Here is an 18,679-nt window from a genome sequence, read left to right as displayed (position 1 = left end):
CTGCAGCCGAAAAAGAGGTCTCCAGAGGTCAATGCCCATATGCTGGTTCCTGAAGAGAGCCCCTGGCTACGGGGACCCTCACCAACACTCACAGGGCATCAGAGATGTTGCAGGGTCGGCCACCCCCTACAAGAGTTTGCTGTCACCCCAATGCCTGCACAGCATCCCTGCTCACAAAATATAGTTGGTACACTTATCGGTTATTAAGAAGCAAAAATACAAAATTGCTCGTATTTCTTACTAATATTATCTATGAAGCTGGAAACGGAATTGTAATAAAATGTAACAGTTTTTACCCTATGTTAAATCTGTTCCTTTGAGTTTAAACCTGTGCCCTGTTTCCTAGGCTCAGACTTGGTAGCTCTGCACCATTTGAAAAAGAAAGTTGCCTTTAGCCTGAAATCTGCAGGAAAGCCTATTCTCCTGGCCCTGATCTTTAAAAATGTTAGCTCATCTGCACTTCTGTAGAGATGGCAAGTTGCATAATAGACAATAGCCTTTGTTTTTTTGGAGGTTTTACAGGGGTACCATGATTTGATCCACATGGACAGCTGCAAGAACAGCGGATTCAAAGGACAAACAATTCATAAAGCAAGAAGTATGCAACAACCAACCACAACCCCGCCCCTTTTTAGTATAAAAGGAGACTGAATTCTTACTTGGGGAAGATAGTTCTCCAGGACATCAGTCTGCCGTCTTCTGGGTCTGCCAGCATTGCAAGTGAAGTCACTATTCCTTGCTCCAACACCTCATCTCCCGGTTTATTGGCCTGTCATGTGGCGAGCAGAACGAGTTTGGACTCAGTAACAAAATGACTGCATTGGAGGTAGTATGTCTCCAATGTTTCCTCATTTCCAATATGTAACATGCACATCATTTATGATCTAGTGCAAATAATTCATCAAAGACAACCACAAAAAGAAACTATACTCACCTAGCTATCAACACTGAAGTCACAACCTGTCAATTTTATATGATGTTGAACAACACAATGGAAAAACCTAACATAGGGAGTTGATTCCACGGAAATAAAATTATTTCTACTCCTTCAATACTTTTTCTTTTCTTTTCTATTTTATTTTGTTTTGCTTATTGAAAGGAAAATAAAAGTCAAGTCATTTTATTTCACGTATTTTTGTTATAGCTACATTCTTTAAATACTACAAAGAGATTTAAACTGTAAAAAATTGTTCATATATTAGTATAAAGATATATACACAATCAATGGGGATTAGGAAAGGAATGGACATTTACTAAAAATCCACTGCAATCTTGTCTTTTACAAGCATATCCTCGAATATAAGCTGTATGATCCAGGGGGCTCCACCCCCATTCTCACTGTTGAGTCCCTTAGCAATCAACTACTAAGGCACCAGCATAGAACCATGTGATCAGTATTTTAGGAATAAATTAGGGAATTAGCACATTCAATTCTAAAACAAAAACCCTAAAATAAATACTGAACTTATTTACAGATAAAGAAAATTGGAACCAAAAAAGTAGTTATTTCCCCAAGGTCACAAAGCTAATAACTGGTAAAGATAAGATTTGAACTCATCTGCCTGATTCTAAAAACTAAGGTGGAAATCCCATTCGACTGGGGAGGGTCCAGCAGCGGAGCCTATCACCCTATCTTTGTTCAGATCTAGCCTTAGACAGCCTGAGACAGCACCCCATTCCTATGGAACTCGAGGGCAAATGATAACAATAAGGATTTTATATCCAGTAGTTTGTTAGGTCTCATTTATATAAAGTGTCAGCAGGTCAGCAGAAAAACTCTGGAAAATATGAGTGGGTCCAGAGCTTTCTGCTGATTAGTAACTCAGTCTCTCAGGACATAGTGACCTTCCCATGAGAGGCCTCATGGACATAAACTAAAGGCAGCTGAGCAATGAAAACTAACAAGAACCTGGAACTCAAGCAAGAAGGTTCCCTGCCATCCCCCACCCAGTTGCCTCTTCACCTGCGTGGACACGATGGCAGGAGACCCAGATTCTTGTCTAAGTTACATCATCATGGATTCTCATCCATAATAATGTATGACTCTATGCCGCCTTATGTCCATTAAAACTCAAATATGATAACACCAATATCTCAGCAGAATATCTATGTCTCCACTTCCTGTCTTCTAATAGGAGAATATTTTTATGGACAAAAAGCAGAAATCCAATTTAAAAAACCATGCACGAAGCCAGGTGAAATTCTGCTTAAGAGACTGCTCTCACGCTGAGTAAATGAAAACTCAGAAAAAGTGGCCCTTCTCCCTCAGCAAATGGGAGGTAGCCTGATGTGTGTGTGTGTGTGTGTGTGCACGTGTGTGTGTGTGTAAATCAAATACAATGAATTCTGGGATGTGTACAGTTTTTTTAAGTCACTGTCATTTCATGGGAATGAGCCACCATTTAAATAATTTGAATCTAGTGTTCTGAGAGAGTCTCAGGCTCTTGGTGGAGGAGGTGAAAGGGGAGAGTGAAGGAGGAAAGAGGTACATGAAGCAAAGAACTAAGAATACTGCCAGGGAAAGGCAAGACGTTAGTTTTGTTCTTCCTTGCACCACATACAAATTAGGGACTCGCTTTCTGCTGATGACTTATCGAGCACTGATTTGCAGGAGAAGAGGGGACAGCTCATTGCTCACTGAGCTTGTGACTGTACGTGGCATCTTATAGACACAAATCATTTACCCTGATCAAACACTCTAGCAGCAGGCTGTAATTCTTCTGTTTTGAGAGACAACAAAGCAGGAGTTCAAACAGGATGCATAACTTGACAAAAGTCAGAGGTCCAGTAAACTAAAGAGGATTAATTCAAACTCAGATCTGAATGCAGAGTCTGATCTTCCCACTCCCAGGACTGGAAAATCCTTAACACAGGCTCCCCAGCTCCCCTGCATTGTTCCTGGCACCAAGCATTTGCCATGGCAATGGTCACCATTTCTCACAGACACAGCGCTCTGTGCAGCAAATGACCTTGATCAGACCTTGATCATCTACCTGCCACGCCCACCAGGCTTCACCATACAGGCAGGAAAGCTGGCTTTCAAGTGCATACAAAGCCATTCCTTGTCTAACCTGGGCTCTTCTGTGGTTTCTCCAGCCTAAAGGCAGCCATGAAACTGCTCACAGTTTGTACATGAGCCACACTACCTCTCTCCATCTGTCTCCCCACCTATACTACTTAGCTATAAACATTTTGAGAATCTTCGACACAAATTTTTAAAAACAAAAAAGAAAGGATTCTGGAACAACTACTTAATACTTACAATTTTAAATGACAAAATACAAAGTGAGTATTTACAAACCGAATCTTCCTTTCTAAATTTCAGTTTTAAGCGTTTAAAAATATAATAGCAAAAAATTTTCACTTACAAAATTGACAAAAACATAAACAATAATCTGGAATAAGTTAAAAAATAATGCCCATGTTCTAAATGGAGAAACTTCAGGGCTGTACTGAGGGGTAAAGTAAGAGGTGAGAATGTAGAGACATCAACAAATTGCATGGAGGAAAGCAGTTTTGTAAAGATGTAAGTTCTCATCAGAATAATTCAAAACTTACTGAAAACTCCCATGACAACTCCAATCTGATTTTTTTTAACTTGAACAAAATATTTTGGAATTCTTCAGGAATAATAAAATCATAATACTAGACAAGAAAATTTGGGATGGAAGAAAAGAATGAAAAAAATTCAGACTGCCAATTATTAAATAAATTTTTACAATATGTAAGTTATGGTGCTGGAGTAAGAAAGGCAGATTGACAGAAGGGAACCATGAGCTCAAAAAGAGACTCTAGTGTACACAAGTATTTTGTAAAGGTGGGATTTCAAATCAAAGAGAAAAGTATGACTTCAGTAATTGTCCTGAGACAATCAGACAATCACCTAGAAAGAATAAATACTATTCCTCTCATAAGGACCACAAGATAATTTACAGACAGTGATGTAAATATAAAAAAGTACTAATAACAGCAAATACAACACTTTGCTCTTATTAACTCAACTTACCCTTACATTAACAAGTACTATTATCATCTCCATCTTAGAGATTAAAAAAAACCTACAGAGGAGATTTATTCCAGTATAAGAAATTATTTTTAAGAATAATTTCAAAGATAAAACACATAAGGAATACATTTATTATCATAAGAATATTTTGAGACACTACCAAAATAAAAATCCTCCTAAACAAAATGAAAGGAAAGAAATGACAAGAAAAAGCTCTGTGATACATGTTGTTGAAGACAAGAAGTTAATGTTCATAACATACAAAGAGCTGTCACAAAGCAACAAGAAGCTCCCCCACTTAAATGTGTGCAAAGGATAAAAGGAATCATTCATTTTAAAAAAGTCAAATGGCTAATGAGTGAAAAATGCTCAATACCTCACTGGTCATCAAATGCAAACTAAAACAATGAAAAAGCACTTTTGCTCATCATATTGGCAAATATTTTTAAAAGATATTCTATCTAGTGTCCATCTGTGGGAGAAGAAACCATGAGCGACATTTTCAGAGGACGACATGTCAATGGATATGTAAACTCTGAAAAAGTACGTACACAATGACTCAACACCACTTCTAGGAATCGTTTCCTTTAGGAAAAAACAAATTAGGTCCAAAAAGATGTACCCATCAGGGCATTTACACAGCACTGTTTACAATGGTGGGAAGAAAAACTGAAGTGAAATCATATCCAGCAATAGAGAATTGGTTACATAAGTAATTGTGCATCTTTTCATTCCCCTATGGAAGGAATTTCTAGAGTTACTTGAATGGAGTCTGTGATGAATGTAAATGTCACATCCAGGGACTAAATTTCCAGAAGCCTTAACTAAGGGAATACTCATAAAAGATCACAGGAATGTCTGTACAAGAAGGATGCCAGTCAAATATCCTTTCTGACAGTGGAAAATGGAGAAAATTTAACTGTCCACCATCAAGACAATGATGCGGTAAATCACGACGAGCTGCGAGCAATGAGGGAGCCAGCGTTTCGCCGTGGTCCAGGGCCTTGTCCACAGCATTCTCTCACCAAAGGTGTGCGTGGGAAAGAGACCACACCCGCAAATCAGGAGACCCCTCCACTCTATCTGAAAGGACCGGGTGAGTCTGGAGTGGGAGGACGTCTATGATATACACCTGAGTGTTTAAAGCGAGCTGCAGAAAAACATATAGTATGGTCTCATTTTTAAATAAAGCATATATACACACACGTATACATGGAATTCTCATATGTGTGTATATATGTATGTCATAGGCATAAAGGTCATGAAATATATATATCAAATTTTCAACAGTTTTTACTCTTCGGAAATAAGGGGAAGGGAGGTAGGGCCTTCCTCTACCACCACAGTTCTCTTTTCAGTATTTCAGTTAAGTATACTTGGAATTTAAAAGTTTATTTAAGTCCGAAGTAAAATTGACAATGCCTCCACAAGACAGAATGCTATACTGGTCATCAAAAATCATGCCAGAGGAGATAGAATATTGTAGAAAAACATATAAAAAGCCAAATGGAAAATGGAGGTTTCCACACAGTAAACAGTCACAGAGTGCTCTCTGGTTTTTTATGACAGAGGTGATCCACACTGATGAAAATATACGTTAACGTCTTAATTATTATCTTTGAACAGCGGGACAAGGATAGCCTCTTTTGCCCCGCTTTTCAGAGTTATTATTTTAAATGCACATTCTTTTTCATCTGAAAAAAGCATTTTTGGGTGTGTAGTACTATGCATTGGAGAATAATACAAGAATACTTAGAGAAACAAGTAACTAGGAGACAAAGCAGCAGCATCACACAATGTAGGACGGGCGATCCTGATTAACACCACGCAGTTACATAAGGACCCACAAAGTGAGAGCACCTGCTGTAACAGGGCGTGGCCCCCTTCTATTTGTCAGCAGTGTCTTCAGGGCTGAGGCAGTTCTGAGCACGGCCATTGTCAGTGCTGGTGTCTTGATTGATGCTACTGGGGGTGAGGGCACCTGCAAGCCGAGAGGAAGAACAGAAATCATCCTCTGCCTTTTCTGTCTTGTTTCTTTGTTACTTTAAAAGAGAGCCATATATAAGATAAACCGTGTATCTCCCCAAATGAAATTTCAGTAATGAAACCGTTTTTAAAGACTTCACAGCTTATATTCTGCCTATAACTGTCTTTTCAACAAAGATCATATTTATTAAATGTTAATTAACTCAGTTAATTAACTCCCTGTTGAAACATTCTAGTAAAGAACATGAAATGCAGTATGTAAAAGAACCACACCTGCAGTGACTAGCTCAGCTGTCTTGACGGCAGTGCAGTCAGCCCCCACCATCCCGTGGCCCTGAGCTCCTGATGCTGGTAAGAGATTACGCTGCCGCCTCAGATGGAGAGAAACGGTGAAAGCATTTCTTGAACCCTACAGCACTGACAAAACATAACTGACAAATCCCAGGCCCCTTTGAGGCTCTCATTTTCTGTTTCTGACCAACCCCCATCAATGAGCAGAACCACCCAATCCCCGAGCCATGGGACTCACGTGGGAAGCAGTTTTGGAGAAATTTCCAGGTATAGAATGTAACCAACTATACATAGAACTCTGAAAAAGAAAAGATGCCATACTCTGATTTTGGAAGACACTCATAATATTCTCCTAAGCCTTAGTAGCTGGAAAGGCTGGGCTTCTTCTAAGTCACTTATTTATTTCACAGCCAGTAAGCATCTCCCTCAAATCCTGCTTCCCTGTGTCTGCTGGGAGCTTGAAGCACACTGCTGCTGTCGATCTTATAAGTCACATGGCAGAGACATGTGTCTCACGCCTGCAATCCTCACACAGGCTCGCCTCCTAGCCTCACTGTCTGAACTGGGCCCCATTTTCTCACCTGTTTATTTGGTATCTGTTCTTCTGTAAGCTACCTGAAATGCGTTTTGGAACATGTCAGAAGAAGCAGTGGGTTGAGAAATGGACAGATTGAGAGGTGAGAGATGGGCAGACAGAGAGAGAGACTCCAAGAAAAGGGGAACAAATAAAATTTCCTATGCAAAACCCTCTTCTAATCAGGGAAGGAAACCACCATGGAAAAGTGTGAAGAGGCAGGTAGCTTAGGACTGTTTCCTGGATTCCATGAAAAGTAATACCAAGAGATGAGAGGGTAGAACTTTAAATAGTAAAAGAAAAAAAGCACGCATGCTTGAAAAATATATCTACAATATGTACTTTCTAAAGAATAGACTGAAATCAGCAGGGCCCAATAAAACTACACTTGGGTATTTACAGAAGTGAGAATCCCATCTCCAAACCACAAGGCATCCCTTCAGAGCACTGACAGTCTACATGGGGCGGTCATAAAGCCATCACCGCAAAAGCTATGCTACCCTGCACTTACGAGGAATGAGCAGCTGTGCTCAGGCTGCCCACGCGCGTCATTTACACCCCACAGCACCTCTACGGGGGGGACGCCTAGCGAGCCCCGTCTCTGCAGGACAGAAAACCAGTTCTGGAGAGGCTAAGCCGACTTACCAGTTCTCCATCTCACAGGACTGGTCTCTCCAGAGCAGGACACGAACTCGGACCCACGATTGTAACCATGGTACTACAGTGCTTTGTGTGCTGTTTGTGTGTATAATACATTTGTTTCTATCATGAAAGGTTATTTAATAAATGATCGGTTGTCTTGTCTATCTCATTAGCTCACAATCAATCTTTATACTGTTGAATTGTACTCTTTTCCCCTGAAGAAAGGAACGGAAACAGCGGGGGTCAGAAAGAGGTGGGGCTCCATTCTTTATCTGGGATCTCATCTCATCGAAGTCTCCAAACAGGGAAAAGGAGCAAATGTTCTCTTTATCTTTTAAAGAGAGGGCTCCAGTGATGGTGACTTATTCAATTACAAAATCAAGGCTGGGGAAAGGGCACATGCAGCAACTAGAGCAGTATCAGCTGTAGGAAGGTCAAAAGTGCTCACGGGAGGGCTCAGGGGGCAGCCTCATTTAATTTCAATCAATAAAACAATAACAAACTCTAAAAATACTGGCCTACAATGGATTAGCTCTTTCTTGACATCTAGCAAGTTTCCACAGCCCACATGTAACATTATCGGGAACCAGTGAAAGGAAGAGTCCACAGACAAGGAAAATCAATGCCACAGGCAGGCTGAAACCCACGTTGGAGTTTAGGAAGAGAAAGGGCATAGTTAAGAACTGGGGAAAGGCTGGGGAAAAAAATCATCACAAGGACTCTCAAGCATCATCCAACAATCATATAATCATTCATTCAAGAGAGAGTTACTGAGGTCGTATTCTGTGCAAGATTGTACAGCGGGTGAAGCAAGAGCGCAGCGTCCATGGTGGCAGCAAGTTGCGGGGCTCAAATACACTTCTGATCCCGGTACCTTGCACACTTGTCCTCAATATAAAGGCAAAGATAATTAAAGTAAAATAATACTCTGTAAACTCAAAGCATTGTTGAAAAAAAAAGTTAAAGAAGACCTAAATACCAGGACAGACACTCCACACACATTCCCCTATCAAAAGAAAGTGCTCTTGGAATGGCAGTGCTCCCCAGAGCGATCCGTATATTCAACGTGGTCTCGATCACAATCCCAGCGGGCTCCTCTGCAGAAACTGACTATCTGCTGCTACAATTCATATGGGAATTCGAGGATCTCAGTAACCAATACGTACTTGAAAAAGAAAAATTTGAGAGGACTTATAATTCTCAATTTCAAACCTTACAACTGTATCTCCAGGTGAGATTAGAGGCCATTGTGAAGTTATTACTGTGTTAATCCTTATTTACTAAATTCTCTACAATGAATATTACTGTTACAATAAGAAAAATAAAAAGTAAGTTATCCTTTAAAACATGCACACCGATTCATTCATTGGGAAAAAATTATTCTATCAATTAAGAGATAAATATCTATTGAAAAAGGACAACTTAAAAACAAGAGTGCATTTGCATTTTTCATAAATTGAAAACTGAAAAGCACAAAGACGTCAAGTTTCTAGGGAGACCAATGCAACATATTAATAGTTATTTTCAGAAATTCTAATTTAACAATGAAAACTCTGGAAAGGGAAAATCGTGACTGAGAGCCAACTGCAAACACATGGAGAGCAAAGGCCTAGAAATCACAGTTCCTTTAACTCTGCTCCTAACACAATAGGAGAGGAAATTCCTCACTGAGGGGACAGTGGAATCCCATGCATAAGACAGGATACACAGTACAAACTGCACTAGAATTGGGGGTGATTTCCATAGAAGAATTCTAAAGTTACAAAATTGCTGAAAAACTATTAAAACACTGACAGAAAGATTAAAACACACAGTCATATATATTATATAGAAACATATGTAGTCTGCTCCCATGTTGCATTTAAATACAAATATATTTGTTCATTTATGGGCACTTATGACTTTATCCCTGGTAGAATATTTCAACTAAAACAAATAATCAATATAACACTCCTTTTGTCAAATCTACTTGATAAGTTACTCTGCTATGTAAACATAATGTGTCTAAGATAGATCTAAAATTAGTGAAAAAGAGCTTTGTATGGCTTCTTGAACTATTCTCAAAATTCAAAGCTTAATTTTAAAACAGATCTGAACAGTAATTCTATATTACCTTTCCCGTCGTGAAATGAACAACACAGTCTGTTGTCAAAATTCTGTCCTTACAATGATTCACGAGCACCGTATCCTCACAAAACTGCTGGACAGCAAGGCACTATCCAGACACTGTGACCCAACAAATGAAACACAATGAAGACAGTGACCCTATTCTGGAGGGCTTATAGTCTGTGTCAACACCAGGGTTTTATCTGATTGGTTTGATTGGTTGGCAAAATAAAATCAATCAAGGACTTTCTTCTTTGAGCATTCTATAAGTCATGACTCTGCTGTTAGTGTCATGAGCAGGAAAGACTTAAGCATGACTTGATTAGATCAACTAGCAACAATCATCACTGGAGAGTGAGTAATAAAGAAGTTAACTGATAGCAATGCTTCTCCCTACATGAGACCTAAAATAAATCGACACTGATATCCGAAAAGAAAATGAGAATTTGAGGTCCCCAATAAGAAAAAAATCTAACAAGAAATCAAAAAAGTAAAGATTTTTTCATTAACGTTTCCTGGAAAGATTGGAGCATGGTGGTATTGAGCTCAGATGCTAGGGAAAAACATGAGGGTCTGAATTCCCACAGCACTGGGTAGCTTTGACACTAATATGTCAGTCAAATTCTCTGCATCTCAGTCTCCGATACATAGACTGGGGACAACAACCGCACCCATCTCCTAGAACGGTCCTAAGAATTAAGTTATTTTATATATACAAGTTTTAATAAAATACATCAGATATTAAATATTACCCCAAAAGCACAAGGAAAAATGAAAACAGAGATAAATTGGAGTTCATTAAACTTTAAAACTTTGCTTCAAAAGACACCATCCAGAAAGTGAAAAAACAACACTCAGGAGAAAATTTTTTCAAATCATTTATCTGATAAGGAATTTGTGTATCAAAAAAAAAATTCCACAGCTCAACAATAAAAAGGCAACTCAATTAAAAAATGAAAAAAGAATCTGAAAAGATATTTTTCAAGGAAAATATACAAATGGCCAATAAGCACAATGAAACGGTGTTCAATAACATTAGCTCTAAAGGAAATCAAGTCAAAACAACTAGGAGAAACCGCTTCACATTCACTACAATAGGTTAAAATCAAAAAAAGATTAACAAGCACTAATGAGGACACAGAGGAAGCAGAGCCCGCAGCCATTGCTGGTGAGGATGTAACACAGCGTGACCACTTTGGAAAACATCCTGGCACGTCCTCAGAGAGTTGAACATTTGGCTTCTGAATGATCCAGCAATTCTGCTTCCTGGGCACACAAGTAAGAGAACTGAAAACAAATGTTAACATAAAAACTCCTACAGGAATATTCACCATTACTTTTCGCCATTAATTTTCAGAGCCAAAAAACAGAAAAACCCAAATGACTATCACGTGATGAATGGGTAAATAAAGGGGCCCAGCCATACAGTGAAATATTATTCAGCAATAGCAAAGCATAGAGTACTGACTCAGGCCACAACATGGACAAACATTGAAAACGTTACTCAGTGTGAAAGAAGTCAGTCAAAATAGACGGTTCCACTTACATGAAGTGACTCGAATTGCATGAAATGTTCAGCACAGGCAAATCCACAGAGACAGAAGAGTGGCTCCCTGGGGCTTGGGGAGGATGGGGAAGTTGATAATGTCTGCTTATGCGTACTGGGTTTCCTGTTGGGGGGAAGAAAATATTCTAAGATTGACTGGGATGCACATTTCTGGGCATAGAGTAAAATCCGCTGTACATTTTAATGGGTGATTTGTATTAAAACTGTTAAGAACAAAAGCACCTCGGATTAGTACCTTCCATAGTAAATGCAAATTGCTAACATTTATTACAGGAAGAAGAAACTGCCCTCAGCATGAAAGCAGGAGATCAGCAAATATTAGTTAACCGAAATTGGACAAGAGCATTTCACTTGAAACTGTTGCTGAGTGTACAAGAAATATTCAGACATGACAAGGAAAATCAGTTTGACATCATGAAGAAGCATTCTGCTTCAAATGCAAATCAAGGATTCGGCAAGCCCAGCTGCTACAAATGACCAGAGAAGAAACCTGGTTCTTAAAACAAGCACCAGAGCCAACAAGGAAATGGTGGTGAGGAAAGCAGGCGGCCTAAAATCTGGAACAGTGTGCTACAAATAATTTCTCCACTGAAAATTCAAAAATAAAATGAAAGTGATGTAATGCTGTGTTGAACTCACGTGAATGGGCTTCCTGCAGTGCTTGACAGTTCTGTAACCCCGAATGACTCAGGAGAATCAGCATGGCTCCTGGGAGTCCCCAAGTAACTGCCCATCAGCACGCTGACCACCATCACACGTGCCAGGGTTGAATTGCAGAGAAGAGAGCAACCTCTGAAAGGCACAGGGAATGTTGACAAGGGAATAAAAGGCTGCGGTCAATCCTGGGACAGAGGCCCTGTGAGCAGAGGCCAGAAGGCTGCAGGTGAACTGGAGTGGCCCTGGGGCAGGAAGGGACCACAGGGGAGCATATCTCAATTATCTCCTCTCTCTCCCTCGGGTAGGAGGGATAAAGCCTGCATCCTTCTCACCTGGAACTGTGGGTTCTGGCTGGCGGAAGTCTTACCGACACGGAATGAATTTCTCAAGACTGCGGAAAAAGGAAAGAAAGCGAGAGGGATTAGGGAGCCAAATCCACGAGTCTCTCAAATGCTCCCATATTTATTGTGTATAATCAAAGTAAAAAGTCAATAACAGTTGTGAGATAGTAGGCAGGAACTTGGGGAAAGAAGGGATGAGACAGAGATTGTAGACTCCACCATGAGTACTAAGGCTTAGTTTACCTTTAGGGAAGTCATGGGCTGAGGGGAACAAGATACATTTTTTAGACATGTTCATTACAAAGCAGACCACCAGACCAGCCTGGTCCCTGTTTTGGGGATAATAGACTATCTAACACCACGCAGGCCTGGCGTTTATAGCTGAGGGCCTGGGTCATTGCTGTGCAATAAGCAGTGTGCTACCTATAACCTCAAATATGCAAGCAAGGCATTGTCTCTGCTTTTTATGGCAAGGAGACAGGAGTGAGGATGCACAGGTGTTTGCTTTAAAGCAGTTAATAAGCACATTTTTTTTCTTAAAGTTGACAGGCGGCTGCGATGTGTTACAACTTGTTAACTCAATCATGGGCTCCCACATGGAACCATTATGGAGGACATCCTAGGATGACAAATCCTGGCTCTGGATCTTTTCCTGCCAGCTTCGGCCACTCCAGCAGGGTCTAGACACATCCCTGAATAACGATCCCACAGAACCACCTAAACTCTTAACTCCTGGTGCTTGAAACTTAATTTTAGCTCTACACAACTTAATGTAGAAAAGTTTCAGAAATAAAAGATAATATATTCTTTTTATATCTCATCATAAGACTGATTTTTCTGATTGCTCTAAGCTGCTTCTACATGGTAAAGCACCTAATTCTGCAGGTGAATTCAGTACTTTCCTTTGGGTATAACTAGACAGTCTGGGCTGTCTGACTTCTATTAGTCAAATACCAATACACTTAATTGATTTCTTTGTTCATCAATTTCAGCCTGGAGGTGAGGGTCTATCACTATTTTCCTCAGCCCACCCTCTACTCTTTTCTCATCAGCATCTCAGGCCTCCTGAAAACAAAACAAAGCATTTGTTTCCCTTCATCTACACTTTCCACAAAGGCAACAGGAATCATCATGCCTAGAGAATGAATTCAACACAAATGTTAAAACAAAAATCTATAAACCTGAAGCAACTCCATCTCCGACTCATGATACACAATGACATGAGAGTAAGTGTGTCAGGTACAAAGCATGCGTGAGCCTGACCACCTCATTTCTATTCTTCAAAGGAAGGAAGGTTTTCGTATTTTTTATTATCATTCTTTGTCATTGTTTCTGATTAAGCCAAAAAATTTTTTATGAAATAATTAAGCACTGCAATAACAGATTTTCGCTGTATCAATTACAGAAGGAATTCAGAGGGGATAGGAAAACCCACCTCTGTAAAAAATGCAAAATTCCTTCCCCTGTTAAGAACACGAATACAAAATGCAACAGAATTCAAATTCTTGTGGAGAGGACAAAAGCCACAGAATCAAAGCAAAGTCATTATTATGACTCAATCCAAAATTCACTGGACAAACATGCTCAATGCATTCAAATAATTTTTAAGGCACACTGCAAACCATTCACTTAATTATCTACAGGCTAGAGGAAGAATTTCCCTCTATAACAGACAACATAAATCAATAGGTTGCCCCACCAAACAAGGAACAAACATCAGGTTTTTTGCAGTTCTGATAAATCAGCAAGTTTTAAAGATCAAAATCCAGAAATTTTAAACATTCATTCACACCAGAATGAATCAAGCACTTAAAAAAAATAAATAACCCAAAGAAACTAAACACATTGATCACGTACCTGGATCAATGAGAAATTCTTGTACAGCTGGAAAAAAAGAACAGTCTATAGACTTATACTTGAAAAATAAAACTACTTTTAAAGATAACTGCTAAAACACATTTCATCATTCATGTTGCCTTGAAAAATCTGAGGCACTTGTCTCTGATCAGAAAAGCAATTCTGAGTATTAGTATGTTACAATTCAGTGCCAGTTTGCTTTAGAAGAAAAAAGAAAAGCTACTGTTTCTCATCTTGCACAAAGTTTAAAGAACCTCCCTGCCTCTATCTCCTCCCATTTTCTAAGCTCATGCTCCCCAACCCTTCTGAAACAATTATGAGAACCTCTTATTCCCACCAATATGCCAAATCACAAAAGAGTATCAATTTATTTGTGTAAATATATACCTACACCTTGAACTGGAGGAGAAAGATTTCAGAAGGCTATATGGAACTTATTGCTACATTCCTGAAATCACACACATACACGTTCACAGAGACACAGACATATACAAACTGAATTACTGGGCACTTCACAAGCTAAGGACTTACAACTTCTAGAAGATAACTTTGTAGTTAGTTTAAAATACAAAACGGTCAGCTTTTGAAAGCCTTGAACATTGCAAAATCATCCAAATATCAATGAGATCCAATTAGCCTTCTCTGTAGAATGTAATTCCCCATGATGGCAAAGCAGACCCTAAGAAGTAGTGGATCCAAGACTCGTGTTTTTCACTAGCTATGATCGTTTTAAAACATGTAAACAGATTTAGAAAGGTATGTCCCTATGACATTTATTCTTATTGAGATGGCATATGTATTCAATTGTCTATGCAGAAAATAGGACCCATGATGGTGTTTAAGAAATATTTTGTGTATTGAAATATTTATTTTTAAGTGCAGACAAGGAGGGTGGGTATTACTCCATTGTAGAGCACCTGTTGTGCACGCACATGTTCCTGGCTTCAATCCCCAGTACCTTCATGAAAATAAATAAATACAAGTGCTTACTTAAAAATAAGAATAAATTTATATAAAAAAATAAATGCAGACTAAAAACCACTGCAATCTAGGAGCCACAATTATAATAAAAAACAAGAGTTTCTATCAAATATTGACTATACGCCAATCACAGAGACAACCACAAATCACACCTGACAACCATCACGTGTGATTCTCAGCAATCCTACTAAGTAGACACGGATGAGAAACCCGGCTCTGCGGATGAGGAGACGGAGCTCGGAGGAGCCGGGGACACTGACCGTCCTGCTCCCCGTGACACCGCGTCAGCCCAGGGCAAGCGCTGACAGAGCTGCACTGAGGGGACACCCAGCTGCATGGAACCATGGGGGATTGGGGAGTCCTAGAAAATACTCAAAAGTGTTCAATGAAAAACCATCTCAAATATATTACTCTGTGCCCCATCCTCTAAACACAGAACATGTCTGGGACCTTTTTGATGCCTCCGTGTCCTTTCTGCCATCATCAGTTACGTGCCCTCTCAGCGCGACCAGTCATGAACTGGACCCCATACGAAGTGCACTCAGATGGAAGAGCTTTAAAAGCTGTTTTATGAAGTTTGTAAGACTCTGTCTATTCCTCACACAGGCGGTCATCCAGCACTACTCACCGGTGCGGATGTACCACCTGAAATCACACCTTTCTGCTTTTTAAAATCCCTTCATGTAATACAGACTTTTAAACAGCAAAGAAGCAGCTCAACCACAGACAGTGGACAGCTTTTCACCAAATGGACTCGAACAGCACATCTGACAAACTGGAAGCCCTTGTCTTCTATTAAACCCACTTCCAGGTACTTCATCATTTTCGGATTGGTGGACTCGGCCTCTGAATGGCCTACTCAGAGAGATCCCATCCTCACATCCGGGGGTGGGAGAGGACCCTGCTGCTGGGAGAAATCAGTGAGGAAGGTGGACATCCTCCAGCCATTTCTGCACGGGTAGAAATGCCACATGCTCAGAAATTATACCGTCAGCACCCCTGGGCTCCCATGGACTGGTTTCACATTAAGCAAACTTATGACACACTGATGCAAGAAAACCAGAAATTTAATTTATTAATGTAACAGGAGATGTGAAACTACAAACCAGATTGAAATATCAGAGTTCAACCATGAGTACAGATTCTCCTCCACGGCCCAATCTCGGGCAGGCAGTCACATGGCAAGCGTGGACAGAAGCAGAGCAGGAAGGGTTTCTAGATTAACTCAATGGACTAAATTTCTGTTACAAGAACAGATCTACTGCCTGGAAAACAATTAATGCCAATCACGGGGCACACTCCATGGACAGTGGCTGAGACACGACTGTGAGCACCTGTATAACTCCACTTTCCCTGTCCTTTCTGGTCTAACTGATGCAGAGGTACAGAGATCCAGGGATGCAGATACCTGTAAACACCCAAAGCCCATCCCTGGGAGCCTGGAAACCAGATAGCCAGGATTTAAATCCCAGCTCTGCCACTTACTAGCTCTGTTACCTTGGCCAAATTACTTACCCTCTGTGTGCCTCAATTTCCACACTGTAAACCTGGGATAACAATCAAATCTTTCTTACTCACTTGTTGTGAAAATTGGAGGATTCATTTCTGTAAAACTCTCAGAAAAGAATGTAGCACATTTTTGGTGCCCAACAAATTTCAATTTAATAAGAAAGTGATTTACAAGTCTCCCATCTAATCATCTTCTGTGTTTCATGACTATTCTGAGTCCCAAAGGAAATCCTTATTTCCCCTCTTATAAACTCTTGAGGAGCACCCTTCTGTTTCAAGCCACCACCTGTTTAATCTGAGGGGGGATTCCCTCCTCCCCACTCCTCTGGTCCATGGGAGACTGCTTCTCCCTTCACACCCCTGACCACTGGCCCACGGCTAGCCCTCCTCACACTAACAGATTGAGGTGTGAGTCCGGGGAGACAAGCAGGGCATATGAAAGCTTTCCTTCCCCTCCAGTGTTGGCCACCCTTAGGAAGCAGCCGGGATGCTCAGTTCCATGGCAAGACAGTCCTGTGCATTATGGGTCAGAATCTCTCAAGGGAATGCTCGCTGTGGACCAGAGTTACCTGGGACTGCGTAAGTCTCTAATTCTGGGACATAGTGTCATGACACTCACTCTCCCACAGCCCTGAATTTCATGGAGAACGTGGCTTCATCAGTAATAAAGGAGACATTTATCGCCTGCCTGTTCTTCTTTGTCATCTCTCAGTTGGCTGCTGGACACAACATGTGTATAAGTATTGGGTCCCCTTAAGCCCCAACATATATGAAGTAACAAAAATTCTGTGGCTTAACATTGGTTCAGGGCGACTGTGTAACTGTCCTGACTCTGCTGATGCTAAATTATGTGTATAGGAACTATGGAACCTCCTCAAATATCTTTCATCATAAAACCAGCTTTTCTTATTTTCCTGTTTCTCAGTAATTGCCAAAGACTATCAAATGATGGCTTCACACCAAATAGCAGTTAAGATTATGAGCCCTCTTGTCATACACACTGTGCTAAACACTTTACATAATTTCTAATTCTCACAATTCTACAAAGCAGAAATGAGTGTCCCCATCTCACAGACGAGGGAAAAACTCAGAACAAACTGACTCAGGATCACGTAGCTCAGTGGCAGCGCGTGCACACAAACCCAAGTCAAAACACCACACCCCTTTGTATATGTACCAAATCTCCTACCACCCATTGACACACAGCGGTGGGGATAATACTTAGGGAACTCAGTACACTTTTCAGCTTTAAGGTGCTCCAGAGGCCGCTTCTAGCTCTTTTATAAAATCCCGGCTCACTGGTTTCTAACACTGCAAGAAAAGTCCGATGTTGCAACTGTTTGCACAGGAAGTCTGAAATGTTCACAGCGAGATGATAGAATAAAACTAAGACATAAGCAGAATAATAGTTCCAGGTAGTCAGACATAATGGACATTGTGCTACCCTGAAGCACTAAGCAAAGGAATCAAAAAAAAAAAAAAAAAACGTTTAAGACTTCCTTTACAAACAGGAAAGTTAAGACTGTAAGAAGGTGCAACAGCGCCACCTATGGCTTAAAAGGCCTTCCTGGTTGCCTGGAAAGGTGCAACACAAAAATTGCCTGTGGATCAGAAACAAGAATCAGATAACTAAAAGCTTATGTAGTACATACTGCTCTCCTAGTCTTCATGTCTTGCACTGTAGCAAAAACCAACAGACCTGTACTAGGCCTATATTCATAAAAGTCATGTCTGAATTTTTCCAACAGGAGGTAATCTAAGTATCTTGCAAAATACTTCTCAAAGAGCCAGGAAATCATAGAAGTGTATTGAAATACAAAAACATTTATTTACATATTAAAACAGCATGAGCTTTTTTCTATTAAAAAAGCTGACATGTCAAATCAATGTTTTGATATTTTAAAACCTATGAAGAGTGCAGAAAAATAAATCAAAATTTTCTTTAATCACAAAAGAGAGAAGCTTATTCCCTGAAAATGATCAATGTGGATTTTTCTAAACTTAATGCTTCTGGTCAGAGTCCTACGAATTTAAATGTCTGAGTGTATAGTTACACGGCAGCATGAACACTGAGTTGTAACAATACACATTCTGTGTAAATAATCTTCAAGGTCGTCTGCTTAAGTCAATTTAACTAGTCCCTGTCTCAATAGAATGATACA

At 40.1% G+C, this 18,679-nt stretch overlaps 1 protein-coding gene across 1 annotated transcript in view; it reads right to left on the bottom strand.

Annotated features, from left to right (window-relative positions):
• Nucleotides 1-665: 665 nt before the first annotated feature.
• Nucleotides 666-18,679, bottom strand: part of LOC140694821 (uncharacterized) — a 38,484-nt gene continuing 20,470 nt past the window's right edge. Inside the window, exons 5-12 of the mRNA XM_072957874.1 lie at nucleotides 14,028-14,054; nucleotides 12,162-12,220; nucleotides 11,812-11,964; nucleotides 11,152-11,275; nucleotides 6,522-6,581; nucleotides 6,266-6,423; nucleotides 5,867-5,987; nucleotides 666-769 (exon numbers count right to left, since the gene is read on the bottom strand). Coding sequence (XP_072813975.1) covers nucleotides 12,215-12,220; nucleotides 14,028-14,054 — 33 coding nt within the window. The 3' untranslated portion in view covers nucleotides 666-769; nucleotides 5,867-5,987; nucleotides 6,266-6,423; ... (2 more) ...; nucleotides 11,812-11,964; nucleotides 12,162-12,214. The remainder of the gene's footprint in view (nucleotides 770-5,866; nucleotides 5,988-6,265; nucleotides 6,424-6,521; nucleotides 6,582-11,151; nucleotides 11,276-11,811; nucleotides 11,965-12,161; nucleotides 12,221-14,027; nucleotides 14,055-18,679) is intronic.

Source organism: Vicugna pacos, unplaced genomic scaffold (assembly GCF_048564905.1).
Source record: "Vicugna pacos unplaced genomic scaffold, VicPac4 scaffold_104, whole genome shotgun sequence".
Taxonomy (NCBI): domain Eukaryota; kingdom Metazoa; phylum Chordata; class Mammalia; order Artiodactyla; family Camelidae; genus Vicugna; species Vicugna pacos.
Note: the sequence above shows the minus strand (reverse complement) of the source record. Positions and strands in the feature narration are given on the sequence as shown.